We start from the raw sequence: 15,612 nt of genomic DNA on the forward strand, positions 1-15,612 counted from the left end.
AAAGGAAATAGAACAGGAAAAGGAATCTTTGAAAACATCTTCACCTCTGAGTTTTCTCTGGCTTCCTCCTTCTTTCTTTTCCCCCTCACTCCACTCTCATACACACATTAGATAAAATATGTTAAAGAACATTTTTCATTCCTACATGGTCAAAGAAGGGAACCAGCACTGGTTATGTTCATGGCCGGGGAAGTGATGTGATCCATGGAGTGTTCTATTTAAAGGAGTAGGTGGGAATTGTTCAGGCTTATTTTAACCTCATGACTTCTGTTTTAGGTGAGTGAGAACGTGCATTGTAGGGCTTTACAGAGTTTATCCACGTTCTCCAATCTGGATCTGTGTTGTCCTTGCCTACAATGATCTTCCTCTCTCTTTTGTCTAGATTCCGTCCCAGTCCTCCTGGTTAAGTCCCAGTTCACAAGGACCTCCATGAATCCATCCTGATCATTTCCATCTCCAGTGGCCCCTATGCATAATAATAATATAACAAATAGCAAATACGATAATAACACAGTAACATTAACACTACAAAATAACACTTCTTGAGATTTTACTGTGTACCAGGTCCTGTGTGAAATACTTTACATGTGTTATTTCATTTTTGGTCTTGATACAAATCCAACTCAGTAGGGACTTTTATGATCATTTCCATTTTCCAGATGTGGTAACTGAGTGTCAGAGAGGAAATTACTTGCTAAAGGTTACACAGCTAGCCAGTGGCAGGCTCCATGCTTGAACCCAGCCCTGCCTGACTACACAGCCTCTGCCCTCGTGTATTTACTATGCTGCCTCCCTGATTTCTGACCGGTTCCTGGAGCACTTAAAGTGGAGCAACTACTTCACACTCAGCATGTGCTGCCTTTTATTGCTATGAACACACCTTTTTAGGTTCAGGCCCTATTTATTCAAATAAATTATCAGGCGTTTGAGGGCAAGGAATGATTTTATATCAGCTTGCCTCACTAGGACTTAGCACAACGCTCTCAAATAATAGGAGCCTAGTTAACTGCTCCTTTATTTCCACAGTTCTTTAATCAAACCTCAGAGGCAGCATTTATTACATTTACAAGTCTTATTGTTTGCATCTGTCCCCGCTTCCAGCCTGGAAACATCAGGTAGCCCTCATCTGTGACTCAGCACTGAGCACCTGGGAGCTGCTCAGTAAATATTGCTGAGGAATTGAGTTGATGGTTCTCGTCCATACTGATGATTAACCAGGATTAACGTTTTCTCTTTTAAAGTTCATTTTCCATCTCTGCATGCCGTCTTTTTATTGTTCTGCATTTACTCAAATTCCTGTATTAGACAGTGAACTTAAACATTCAACCTGAACAAAAATTCAGCAACGTAAATAAATAAATAAATGTAATCCAACATATTTATCTGTTTTAATTTTGTTGTAGCTTTCCCTTGACCTCTATCACACTGAAGATGATATTTACAAACTGTCACTGGTGCTGGAGCCTAGAAATTCTAAATCGGTAGGTATTATTTTCTCTCTAAGGATCAGTGCCACTCACTATTTTTTGTCATTTATAGTAATTGGCTATTACAATGTTGCTTTATGTTCTAAAATGGAAGAATTTTAAAAATTGGTATTTTTTTTTTTTTGAGGCGTAGTCTTGCACTATCACCTGGGTTGGAATGCAATGGTGCAATCTCGGCTCACTGAAACCTCCGTCTCCTGGGTTCATGCAATTCTCCTGCTTCAGCCTGCCGAGTAGCTAGGATTACAGGCACACACTGCCATGCCTGGCAATTTTTTAAATTTTTTTATTTTTAGTAGAGACGGAGTTTCACTGTTGGCCCAGGCTGGTCTCGAACTCCTGACTTCGTGATCCGCCTGGTGTGGCCTCCCAAAGTGCTAGGATCACAGGCGTGAGCGACCGCGCCCGGCCATTATTCATTACCATTTTATCAATGGGACAGCTTAGCCCTGACAGTTTGAGAATTATGTCTTCATACCAGAGGCTAATAAAGAGGAAGAACATCATTCTCATTACTCTGTTTTATAATTGATCTTCTATTTGTTGTGTTCCTGCTAAGAACTCAATACACCTAGGACCAAAAAGAAAGGAAAAGAATAATAACTCATCTTAATGTTAAAGATCATTTAGACTGTTTCAAGCTTTAAAAAAGCTCCATTCAACATAAAATTAGATTTAAAAATTTAAATATCTTGATCGTAATTTACGAATTTCTCTACTAACCATTGATTCAACTCAGAATTTGGATGTCACATTGGATAGTGTCTCACTTAGTAGATGGCAAACTCTTAGTAAATAACCTATATAATGAGATTGAAGAAATTGCATTATTGAATATATACCACTCATTGGTTTTAGTGGATGGATTATATTTTAGCTATGATTTGCACTAATACAAAATGCCTGGATGAGTTTAAAATTTATAATGAGGTTAGCCAGGCACGGTGCTCACGCCTGCAATCCCAGCACTTTGGGAGGCCAAGGCAGGCGGATCCTAAGGTCAGAAGATTGAGACCATCCTGGCTAACATGGTGAAACCCTGTCTCTACTAAAAATACCAAAAATTAGCCGGGCGTGCTGGTGGGTGCCTGTAGTCCCAGCTACTTGGGAGGCTGAGGCAGGAGAATGGCGTGAACCTGGGAGGTAGAGTTTGCAGTGAACCGAGATGGCGCCACTGCACTCCAGCCTGGGCTACAGAGTGAGACTCTGTCTCAAAAAAAAACAAACCAAACCAAAACAAAACAGAAACATTTATAGTGAGGTTAAGGCTTGCATGTTGAAGATAAAATGCCTATGCTTGCTTCTTATAATCACATCTTGAGATCAGTTCTCTTATAAAGATCTCATCCTTACCAGCTGAACTCTATAACATAGTCACTATGCCCCCTAGGTTTATTAATACCTGCTGTGATTCTGAACCATCAGACCGAAGAGACAAAATGGCAGTGAGAGCCGTTCTCTGGCCCCGGCAGGACATGCACTTGAGTCTGAGTCAGTTGAGCTGGTAGCATCTGTTCTTAAAATAGTGCATGTGGTTCCATGATCATGTTCTCCTTCCTGCCAGTCCTGGAAATACTGCAGAACAGAGCCATGCGGGATGATATGGCACATGCAACGGTAGGAGTGAGGACCCAGACTCTTTAAAGCTAGCAAGACTAAGGAAGCTAGCAAGAAAGCCAAAGCTTTTGAAAACCAAAAAGGAATTTGTAAGCCCCTCCCTAATTCTGTAGTTTTGTCATGATGAACCTGGCCACGGTGTGTTAAGGCCTGTTGTATGTGTGCCTACAGAATTTCCACCTCTTGGCGCCAATTAGGCACCAGAATTGCTTCCAGCTGTTGAATGCCTGGCAGGGCATCATACACAGTTTATCTTATTAACTCTGTTAAGAAAACTAGGTCTGGGCCAGGAGCAGTGGCTCATGCCTGTAATCCCAGCACTTTGGGAGGCCGAGGCAGGCAGATCACTTGAGGTCAGGAGTTTGAGACCAGCCTGGCCAACAGGGTGAACCTTGTCTCTACTAAAAATACAAAAAGTAGCCGGGCCTGCTGGCACATGTCTGTAGTTCCAGCTACTTAGGAGGCGGAGGCAGGAGGATCACTGGAACCCAGGAGGCAGAGGTTGCATTGAGCTGAGATCATGCCACTGCACTCCAGGCTGGGCAACAGAGCAAGACTCCATCTCAGAGGGAGGGAGGAAAGAAAGAAAGAAAGAGAGAAAGAGAGAAAGAGAGAGAGAGAGAAAGAGAGAAAGAGAGAGAGAGAGAGAGAGAGAGGGAGGGAGGGAGGGAAGGAGGGAGGGAGGAAGGAAGGAAGGAAGGAAGGAAACTAGGTCTGGTGAGAGTAGGTATCTCACTCGGATCAAACAGCTGCTAAGTTGGAGAGCTGGGATTCAGTGTCAGGCCTGTCTTCCATCCTAGTTCTGCTTCTACCATCCCTTATCTCAGGAACAGCATAGGAATGGCCATTTTAGCACACTTGTCTGCCTTGTGTGCCTTTAGTTTTACTTTAGTTTATTTTCAGGATCAATTTTTTCCAATTTTAGGAGATTTTTCCATCAAACATACAAAAGTCTTTTTATTTGTTGTAAGAGCAAAAGCTTTCAAAAGTCCCTTCCAAGTGCTAAAATCCTATGAATCTAAACACAAGACATTTCCCAGTCTTTCCGTCTCTTCTCTAAGTGGAGTGTCAGCCTATTTGACATGTCCTGATGAGATGGGAGAGTTCCCTGGATCCCTTCACTGAGACTTGTGACAGGGGTGTGACCACATTCAAACCCCTTGCGGGAGGGGGAACATGCAGACAAGCGGGTGCCGCATGGGGGCCGGGGAGAGTGCTTTTGGGCTCTGGCCCCAAGACAGCATTTAGGGGTGTGTTACAGTTAATGCTCTTTTAGCAGTTGCTGTCCATGGATAGCTAAGTGTTAGCCAGCTCAGTGGAGAGTCAGGGTGACAGGCTTTTACACCCAACCTTCTTGGTACCTGGGTCCTTGTCTGGCATCCAAGAAGAATCAGGTCACACGGACTTGAAGGATGGTGAATGCAGAGGTTTTATTGAATGATAGAGGTGGCTCTTAGTAGGATGGGGAGCTGGAAAGGGCATGGAGCGGGAAAATAATTGTATTAGCGTTCTCTTAGAGGGACAGGACTAACAGGATATATATATATATTCCTGTGGTGATCAGTAGTGGGATGGTGCCTATGAATAACCACTGCACTCCAGCCTGGGCAACATAGTGAGACCCTGTCTCTAAAATACACACACACACACACACACACACACACACACACACGTATATATATCTACAAATGTATTTTTTTTTTTTGAAATGGAATCTTGCTCTGTCTCCAAGGCTGGAGTGCAGTGGCATAATCTCAGCTCACTGCAACTCCACCTCACTGGCTCAAGCAATTCTCCTGCCTCAGCCTCCCAAGTAGCTTGGACTGCAGGCACGTGCCACCATACCCAGCTAAGTTTTTTGTATCTTTAGTAGAGAGGGGGTTTCACCATGTTGGCCTGGGTGGTCTTGAACTCCTGACCTCAGGTGATCCACCTGCCTTTGCCTCCCAAAGTGCTGGGATTACAGGCATGAGCCACTGTGCCCAGCCTCTATAAATATAAATTAAAAAGAAAGGATAGAAAAAAAATAGATTTGCATGTGTGCACCAGCAAAAATGTTGACATTGTATGAAGCTTTCAGGAAGAGGATATAAAGTGAACACCAGTCTTGGCTGGTCTCCTAAAAGGATTGTGTTCTCTGCTTGTGTTGTCCAAGCATGTTATACATTATGCTACCATCTTCCTCACAGTTTTATGTGCAAATGTCTTGTGAGAATGCAGAAAAATCTGTGGAGAAAGCGAGTTCACCAAAGACGGCCAGAGAGACCTAATGATTGGCAGAACAGTCAGAAGCGCTTAAGCGTGTTGAGCAAGGTGCAGACGTGAGGACATAAACTTGGCCACCCACTGGTACCCATTTGCTGCATGCACCATAACTGATCACTAAGTATTAGAGAATTAGATAACTGGTGTTTTTATATCCTGTATTACACAAAAATCCATGATGGATTGTTATATACATAAGTTTTAGTGATATTTGGAGAACTTGGATAGGATTTTTGGACGGACTGGGAGTGCACTGCTTTTTTCCATTTAAAATAATAGAATTTAGGCTGAGTGTGGTGACTCACACCTGTAATCCCAGCACTTTGGGAGGCCAAGGCAGCTGGATCACCTGAGGTCAGGAGTTTGAGACCAGCCTGGCCAACATGGTGGAACCCCATCCCTAATAAAAATACAAAAATTAGCTGGGCTTGGTGGTGGATGCCTGTAATACCAGCTACTCAGGAGGCTGAGGCACAAGAATCGCTTGAACTTGGGAGGCAGAGATTTCAGTGAGTTGAGATCTTGCCACTGCACTCCGGCCTGGGTGACAGAGAGAGACTCTGTCTCAAAAAAACAAAAAAAAGTAAATAAAAAATAAAAATAAAATAATAGAATTTAAGTTGCTGTTAAACAAAAGGCAGTATCTAAACATGCACTTAGTTACAGATTAGATTCCATCAACATAAGATGCTTGTTTTATAAGCATTTAAGAGATACATACATGTAAGTTTCTACTGGTATTATGAATATACAAAACTTATTCATTCTTCTCAGTGTCCCTGGTCCTCCTAGTTGCTCAAGGCCCCAGTTAATGTTGAAAAATATGGCCAGGCGTGGTAGCTCACGCCTATAATCCCTGCACTTTGGGAGGCCTAAGCCGGAGAATTACTTGAGCCCAGGAGTTGGAGACCAGCCTGTGCAACATGGTGAAACCCCATTTGTACTAAAAATACAAAAATTAGCTGGGTGTGGTGACACACACCTGTAGTCCTAGATACTTGGTAGGCTGAGGTGGAAGGATGGCTTGAGCCTGGGAGGCAGAAGTTGCAGTGAGCTGAAATGATGCCACTGCACTCCAGCCTGGGTGACAGAGCCAGATCCTGTCTCAAAATAATAATAATAATAAAGTTGAAAAATATGTGTTTTTCGTCAGCAGCCTACCTCCCCTACAACACCCAACAAGCCTGTGGTGCCCCTCGAGTGGGCATTAGGGGTGATGCCAAAGCCAGACCCCACGGTCATCAACAAGCACATAAGGAAATTAGTTGAGGTAAGTGGTTGAGGGAGAATAAAGAGAGGGCACTTGAAGACCCTTTCCCTTTCCAGAATATTCCGCGATTGTCCACGAATCTGATGGAATCTATGAAAACAACCCTCTGGCAGGTAGGAACAATTTAGCAGGCACTTAGTGCCACCTGGCATTGGGCCCTGGGGAGAATCGATCAGGAAGACCCTTTTCCCTTTGTTGTCAGTCTACTCTCTCTTGCCCAGATACTCTCAGCTACTCCCAGCAATTCTCTTTCCCAGGCATTTGCCACCTCTGTCATTGTCAACAGCTCAAGGGATTGGGGATTAGAATCACTCATGAAAAACCCACATAGGTCCCACTAAGATGCCCAATAAATTGATTACCCAAGGGCAGGAAAGAAATCCTGTAAGTTGGATAGTTTCTCCTTTTGTATAGTTTTGGAATTTTATGACACAGCAGCCCAATGTAATTGAGATTAGAAAAATCACCTAATGTAGGACAAGGCTCTGTCAGAGTTTTCCATGTAGAAAAAAGAGTAGAAGTGCCAATCGGGGGAACACGGAAACATCTAGCGTACTAGGAAACTGTGATCCTGAATTAAATGTCGACTTTAATGGATTGGTAGGTACATCTGCTGGTGCAACAGAATTGAGTCTTTGGGACAGAATGTGCTTTTTTCTGGGAGAAGATGTTTAAAGAAAAAGAAAGAATGTCTTACATCTTGGATAATTTAGGGAACTAGGAGGTACTGAAAGAAAAATTTTGTGGAGCATGTGAGGCAGGAAGGAAAAGGGTGGTGCCAAGAGGAGTATTAGTGAGGGAAGGTCTGAGAAGGAGATAAGGTCCAGTGGAGCCTATGGTAGTAACAGATCCAGCTTAGAGCTGGGGAAGGTGAGAAAAGGATCCAGGGGCCCCCAGGGAATGCAAGGACTGAGTTGCAGCTCAGGAATGTCTGAAGCAGGGAAACGGAAGACAGAGCTGTTCCCTCTCCCAGTCTCATTCTACATACTGACTTCCTCTGCTCTCTCTCTCTCTGTCTCATTCTGTCTTCCTTACCTACTCTCTCTTCCTTATTCTCCAAATTCCTTACCATTGGTTCAATCAAACAAAAGACCTGGATTTTATGATGAATTTTACTCCACAAAAAATCTACTTGCAGTTAAACTATAAATAGTAGGCATTCCAAAATAGTTAACTTTTAAGCTATTTTTATTATAGCTAAGTAATGATACTGGGATTTTAAAAATAAAAAGGTAATGTTTTCTGATTTTGCACAATTCTGTTACCTATGAAAAAGCTTGAGATGGGCTCATTTGAGTCATATTTTTAATTAACTCATTCATTTATACCTAACTACTTCCCAAAATACTCCTGAAGCAACTTGCAACACAGGGCAATATAGATAGATAGAACAGACAGAAACTACTGGGAAAAGTAGAGAGATTAATTAAAACTGGAATCAAAATCAAATATAAATATGTGTGTACATGTGTTTGCAAAAAGAACTTACAAAAGTTTTTGAAAACCTAATTTTGCAGAGGGCAATGGGAAACTTTTTTGTTCTTTTCTGATTATAAAGGAAGGTAGAATCATCAAGAATATTAAAGCATTACATAAATTATAGAAAATAAAAAGCTTTACTTTCAGGTCTTGGTAATTCTATTCTCCAGGGATAACCACTGATAATTTGTAGATTATCTTATATGACTTTATTCTCTCTCTCTATGTATATATAAACACAGATATACTACATACATACATACATGTATGTCTTATGCAACTTTCTTCGAGTTCTTTAGAACAGATTCCTAGAAGTGGAAGTGCTGTGTCAGAGTGTAGGCACTTAAAATTCCTGATTGTCCTCCAGAAATATTGTGGCTATTTACATCACTAAATTGATACAAGAGTAACTATTGTCTCATACCCTAGAAGATGATCAATTACAGTATTTTAAGATTTTATTTTCATTTATATTTCTGTAATGATTAGCAGAGCTGAATAACTTTCCATGGATGTATTGACTATTTGTATTTTTATTTGGTGATTGCCTGTTTGACTTTTGTGTCTTTGCTCTCGCATATGCTGCAAATAACTTGCTCTGTTTGACATTTATCTTAAAATTTGTTAATTGAGCTTTTTTGGTTCAAATTTTTTGCATTTCATTAAGTAAAATATTTTTCTTTATGGCTTCTGACATTGATGTCATGCTAAGAAAGCCCTTTTTCACACAAAGATTATGAAATGTAAAAAGTATTTTCATCTATTTATCTTTGGTGTTTTATAGCTTTGGGTTTTTTTGCATTAAACTATGTAATACACTAGTGCGGAGGCTCATGCCTATAATCCCAGCACTTTGGGAGGTTGATGCAGGAGGATGGCTTGATCTAGGAGTTTGAGGCTGCAGTGAGCTATGATCATGCCACTGCACTGCAGCCTGGGCAACAGAGTGAGATCCTGTCTCTAAAAAGATAAATAAATAAATAATATATAATACATCTAGAATTTAGTTTGGAGGTAATTTATTTTGTAAGATTATTAGTCATTTAACTCAGTAGCAGTTATTGGATAATCCATAATTTCTCTGTGGATTTTAAAAGATACTTTTTGATATTTTAAATTCCTATATATACATCAGTTTGTTTCTGGACTCCATTCTACATGGTAATTTGTATCATGTTGTTTTGATTAGTGTAGCTGTGTAGAATATTTGGTTTCTGAAAGGGCATGTTCCGCCTCATTACTCTTCATTTAAAATAATTTTTAGCCTGTTTTCAACGTAACCACTTTGATTTGAACCTTATAATCAATTTGTTCATTTAAAACAAATCCCTACTGGGATTTTGACTGGAATTGCCTTAAATTTACAGTTTATTTTTGAGATAACACCTTAAAACTTTATTTTCTATTGTCATGGTATTGGAATTTGTAAATTCACTAAGCCAATTTCTACTCAACCCTGAGGTTTCAGTTTAAACCTTGCTTTTCCCAGGAAACCTTTCTTAATCTACCTCCTCTTTCCCCCCTACCAATAGCACTCTGTTTTTATTTATTTATTTACTGAGACGGAGTTTTGCTATTGTTGCCCAGGCTGGAATGCAATGGTGCCATCTCAGCTCTCTGCAACCTCCTCCTCCCAGGTTCAAGCGATTCTCGTACCTCTGCCCCCTGAGTAGCTGGGATTGCAGGCGTTGTGCCACCATACCTGGCTAATTTTTTATTTTATTTTATTTTTAGTAGAGATGGGGTTTTCATCATGTTGGTCAGGGTGGTCTTGAATTCTGACCTCAGGTGATCCACCCACTTCGGCCTCCTAAAGTGCTGGGATTACAGGTGTGAACCACCGTGCCCAGCCCAAGTTTTATTTTTAATTTTATTTTAAATTCATTTTTTTGGGATGATGCCTTACTCTATTGCTCAGGCTAGAGTGCAGTGGTGTGATCTTGGCTCGTTGTAACCTCGAACTCCTGGGCTAAGCAAGCCTCCTGCCTCAGCCTCACAAGTGGCTGGGACTACAGGCATGCACCACCATGCCCAGCTAATTTAAAAAAAAAAAATTTGTAGCAATGAGGTCTCTCTATGTTGCTCAGGCTAGTCTCAAACTCTTGGGCTCAAGTGATCTTCCCACCTCTGCCTCCAGCTCCCAAAGTGCTGGGATTACAGGTGTGAGCCACCACATCCAACCATTACTCTGTTTTTATCCTCAGCAAACTACTTGTCTCTTATGTTATAAAGGCTTCTTGACTTAGTTATCTTTCACTAGATTCTAAGCTCCTTGATAGAAAGGACCATATGCTGGTTATCATTGCTTTCACAATAACAAGTGCAGAGCCTGCCTCATAGTCATTCAATAAATACTGATCTTTCCTTTGCAGTCTGTATTTAGAAACTATGATCATGACCATGACGGGTACATTTCCCAAGAGGACTTTGAAAGTATAGCTGCCAATTTTCCCTTCTTGGATTCCTTCTGTGTGCTGGACAAAGATCAGTAAGTTTTAATTTTGTTTTATTTTACTGCAACTATCGTAAAGCAGAAAATTATTATCAGAGGAGAAAAGGGAAACTTGTAATTTACATCTTGACAGCTTCAACCCTAGTGCTTTGATGAGCCAGGTTTAATTCGTCACTGATTATTTTCTTGGTGTGTATGAACATGACCTGAATGGAATCACAGGGCAGACCGTGTTGTCAGTGTTGAGCACAAGTGCATATTTGTAAATTATCCAAGCACTCCACTTGCTATATTGCCTCTATTGCTTAGCTCTCAACCCCAAAAAATCTCCACCAAAAAAGAGTAGAGGAGAAATATAATTAGATCTAACCTGGGAGAATCTTTGGCATTAGTGGACCTGAAGGCAATCTTAAAACTCATGAGCATTTAAAAAAAAAATTTTGGCCAGGCATGGTGGCTCACGCCTGTAATCCCAGCACTTTGGGAGGCTGACGCAGGAAGATCACTTGAGGCCAGGAGTTCAAGACCAGCCTGGCCAACATGACGAAACTCTGTCTCTACTAAAAATACAAAAATTCACTGGGCATGGTGGCACAGGCCTATAATCCCAGCTACTTGGGTGGCTGAGGAGGGAGAATCGCTTGAGCCTGGGAGGCAGAGGTTGCAGTGAGCTGAGATAGCACCACTGTACCCCAGCCTGAGTGACTGAGCAAGACTTTGTCTCAAAAAAAAAAAAAAAAACTTATTTATAGTCTTCATTAAAGCAGACGATAGCTGCACATAGCCAAGAAGCATTCGTGCTTTTTTCTTTGATTGATCAAAGGTTGTCTTGATAAACGAAGAAAAAATATATTGCTTTTTAGTGTCAAATGATTCCTAAAAATTAAACCGCTTTAGAGACTAAAATGCAACTCATTAAAAGAAAATAATAATTTGGAAAAAAAACTGCTGAGAAATCCTGGCATTAATAATTTGATTGTTAATTGTACAAGATTAGTTCCTAATTTAAAAATCACCTGTAAGGAAATGCTGGATTTTGTTTTGGTAAATGGGCAAATGAAATTACATTAAAATTCTCTAATATTTTTGCTTGTGTGAGATTTTTTTAAAAAATGAAATCTGGGGCCAGGTGTGATACCTCACACCTGTAATGCCAGCATTTTGGGAGGCTGAGGTAGGAGGATCGTTTGAAGTTTCAGACCAGCCTGGGCAACATGGTGGGACCTTGTCTCTAGCCATTTTTTCTTAATTGAATTTAAGAAAATAAAATCTGTAATTCAACACACCAAGAAAAGCCTTGACACATTAACATAACTTAAAATCTTAAATTCATCTTCATTATATACCCAGAACAAAGAATATTTTTAAAATAAATTCTATTAGAAACATTAACTTCCTTCACAAAGTAAAATTTAAATTGCCTGCTAACTACCCACTTCTTTGCTTAGTTTGTTACTATTAGTGACATGTAAATAGGACATTGACTTAAAATAACTTCCCAGTCTTCATTTCTTTTATCTGTTGGTTCTAGAGACAGAATTGAGATTGTCCTAGCAAATATCTGCATCTATCTCTCTCTCTATATCATCATTATCTCTACTTACTGATATCTATAGAATTGTTTTCTATGAATGAAGGTTTGAACTATTCATATCTTGCTTACATGACACTAAAGTTTTGAGTGGTTAATACTGGAAAGTCTCAAAAAGATGTTTTCTCTAAGGTACTGTTTTCCAAATGATGTTCCACAGAAGTAGCTATCAATTAGTACTTTTGAAAAAGGAACTAACTCATCACATGTGAGAAACACAGGGTTAAATCTCATTAAATAGGTGTCTTTACTGTGTGACTTCCCAAAGCTTTTAATAGGCTAAAGTGTGTTACGTTGTGAGTCCCTAGGAGGGGAGATGGGCTAATGTACTGTTACACAAATTTACGTAGCAAATGATGTCATAAATTTGTGAGACAATGCATTAATAAATTTATTTATCATATATATAATAAAGATTGTTTTTGGCATCTTCATTATGAAATCAGTGCCCATTCCTTTGAGTGGGCAAAAGACACAAATAGACACTTCTGTAAAGAAGACATACATGTGGACAATAAGCATATGAAAAAAAGCTCAATATCACTGATCATTAGAGAAATGCAAATCAAAACTACAGTGAGATATCATCTCATACCAGTCAGAATGGCTATTATTATTATTATTATTATTTTTTGAGACAGAGTCTTGTTCTTTCACCCAAGCTGGAGTGCAGTGGCACAATCTCGGCTCATTGCAACCTCCACCTCCTGGGTTCAGGTGATTCTCATTCCTCAGCCTCCTGAGTAGCTGGGATTACAGGCATGCGCCACCATGCCAGGCAATTTTTTTTTTTTTTTTTAGAGACGAGGTTCCATCATGTTGGCCAGACTAGTCCATGTTGGTCAGACTGGTCTCGAACTCCTGACCTCAGGTGATCCACCTGCCTTGGCCTCCCAAAGTTCTGGGATTCCAGGTGTGAGCCACTGTGCCCAGCCAGGAATGGCTATTATAAAGTCAAAAACTTGGCCGGGCGCAGTGGCCCACGCCTGTAATCCCAGCACTTTGGGAGGCTGAGGCGGGTGGATCACGAGGTCAGGGGATCAAGACCATCCTGGCTAACATGGTGAAACCCCGTCTCTACTAAAAATACAAAAAATTAGCCGGGCATGGTGACGGGGGCCTGTAGTCCCAGCTACTCGGGAGGCTGAGGCAAGAGAATGGCGTGAACCTGAGAGGCAGAGCTTGCAGTGAGCCAAGATCGCACCACTGCACTCCAGTCTGGACGACAGAGTGAGCCTCCATCTCAAAAAAAATTAAAAAATAAAAAAATAAAGAAAGTAAAAAAATAACAGATGCTAGTGAGGTTGCAGAGGAAAGGGAACACTTACACACTGTTGGTGGGAGTGTAATTCATTCAACCATTGTGCAAAGCCGTATGGCGATTCCTCAAGTAGCTGAAAACAGAACTACACTTCAACCCAGCAATCCCATTACTGAGTATATACCCAGAGGAATAGAAATCATTCCGTAGTAAAGACACAGGCATGTGAGCATTCACTGAAGCACTATTCAAATATCAAAGTCATATAATCAACCTAAATACCCATCAATAATAGATTGAATAAAGAAAACGTGGTACATATACACCATGGACTATTACGCAGCCATAAAAAAGAATGAGATTGCCAGGTACAGTGGCTCACACCTGTAATTCCAACACTTTGGGAGGCCGAGGCAGGTGGATCACCCGAGGTCGGGAGTTTGAGACCAGTCTGACCAACATGGAGAAACCCCATCTCTACTGAAAACACAAAAATTACTCAGGCATGGTGGCACATACTGGAGGCTGAGGCAGGAGAATCCCTTGAACCAGGGAGGCAGAGGTTGTGATGAGCCAAGATCGTGCCATTGCACTCCAGCCTGGGCAACAAGAGCGAATCTCTGTCTCAAAAAAAAAAAAAAAAAAGAACGAGATCATGTCTTTTGCAGGAACATGGATGGAAGTGGATGCTATTATCCCTAGCAAACTAATGCAGGAACAGAAAACCAAATACCACATGTTCTCACTCCTATGCGGGAACTAAATGATGAGAACTCAAGAACACAAAGAAGGGAATAATAGACACTGGTGCCTCCTTGATGGTGGATGGATGGTCAGAGGAGCAGAAAAAATAACTGTTGGGTGCTAGGCTGTGCCATAATTTCTCAGTAGGCTTGAGAATTTAGAATCCTTTTTTTTTTTAACCTCCTACGCAAAATAACTTTAATAATAATACTTATAATGTACAAAAATCAAAGTTATTTTGCATAGGAGGTAAGAAAGGGATCTCAAATTCTCAAGCCTGGGGGAAAATTGTGGCACAGCAAATAGCAATAGGGAAGCCTGGGCAGGGAGTACAGGGAAGAGAGAGATGAAGTTGGACTTAGAACCATTGATTGAGACAGAGAGTGGATTATCAGGCAGAGAGGTCTAGCAAGTTGTTGAAGATGTGGTGCAAAAATTCAGGACAACAGTCAGGGCTGGGAATGGAGATGAAGTCTTCAGCCCCACTGTAAGCTGGAGTCGCGATCTTGTGAGCAAACTCTGGTGGGAACGCTTAGAGGGAGGTGAGCTTGGGGCCTGAGGAATGAGCCTTCAGGGACTCCCCTCCTACATGCAGGCATTGAACGGAGTCAGAGGGCCCTGCAGCGAGCTGGAGAAGGGGGAGCTGGAGAGGAAGGAGGAGAAGCGGGGTGGCATGCAATTCCAGGGTGCCTAAGGGGAGAGCGCCGAAAGAAGGAAATATGTCTCCGTGTTACCTCCTGCCAATGAGAAAAGGCCACTGAGGATGTTCTTGGTGACAGATTTGTAGGGTTAGAAACCCAAGTGGCATAAAGAGTACCTGGAGGAAATGATAAAAGAGCCTAATGATTTCTCTTTTTGAAAACTTTGGCAGTAAAAGAAGGAAGAGAGAAAAGACACCTGTTGGAGATGGTGGCAGGACTGAGGAAGGGGATTTTTCAGGTGGGAAAGTCCTGAGCATATTTGTGAAAGGGGGAAGAAACGGAAAGAGACTGAGCATAACCTGGAAGGAGGAGAGTCCCGGGGAGGCTGGAGAGTGCTGGATGGGGCAACATTTCCTCTGAGAGAGGAGCCCCAAGAGAGGACAGAGGAGGTAGAAAAGAATTCTGAACCGGAAAGGAAAGGTGTGATCGCCAGCACACGCTAATGGACAAAAAGCAATATGGAGCTCACCTGTGTCAAGTGGATCCAATTATTATTATTATTTTTTTTTTTTTTTTTTTGAGAAAGAGTCTCGTTCTATTGCCTAGGCTGGAGTGCAGTGGTGTGATCTCAGCTCACTGCAATCTCTGCCTCCGTGCCTCAGTCTCCTGAGTAGCTGGGATTACAGGCACACGTCACCATGCCCAGCTAGTTTTTGTGTTTTTAGTAGAGATAGGGTCTCACCATGTTGGTCAGGCTGGTCTTGAACTCCTGACCTCAAGTGATCCACCCACCTTGGCCTCCCAA

The 15,612-nt window shown here is 41.4% G+C and overlaps 1 protein-coding gene across 11 annotated transcripts in view; it reads left to right on the plus strand.

The window, feature by feature from the left end:
- RASGRP3 (RAS guanyl releasing protein 3) overlaps nucleotides 1-15,612 on the plus strand; it is a 133,779-nt gene that overhangs the window by 103,251 nt on the left and 14,916 nt on the right. For 9 of the 11 annotated variants that reach the window (XM_009183972.4, XM_009183970.4, XM_017947422.3 and 6 more), the window contains 3 exons: nucleotides 1,404-1,481; nucleotides 6,523-6,639; nucleotides 10,491-10,606. In XM_009183972.4, the coding sequence (XP_009182236.1) occupies nucleotides 1,404-1,481; nucleotides 6,523-6,639; nucleotides 10,491-10,606 (311 nt within the window). The remainder of the gene's footprint in view (nucleotides 1-1,403; nucleotides 1,482-6,522; nucleotides 6,640-10,490; nucleotides 10,607-15,612) is intronic. The other 2 variants (XM_017947424.3, XM_017947425.3) reach the window with 2 other exon arrangements.

Source organism: Papio anubis, chromosome 14 (assembly GCF_008728515.1).
Source record: "Papio anubis isolate 15944 chromosome 14, Panubis1.0, whole genome shotgun sequence".
Taxonomy (NCBI): Eukaryota; Metazoa; Chordata; class Mammalia; order Primates; family Cercopithecidae; genus Papio; species Papio anubis.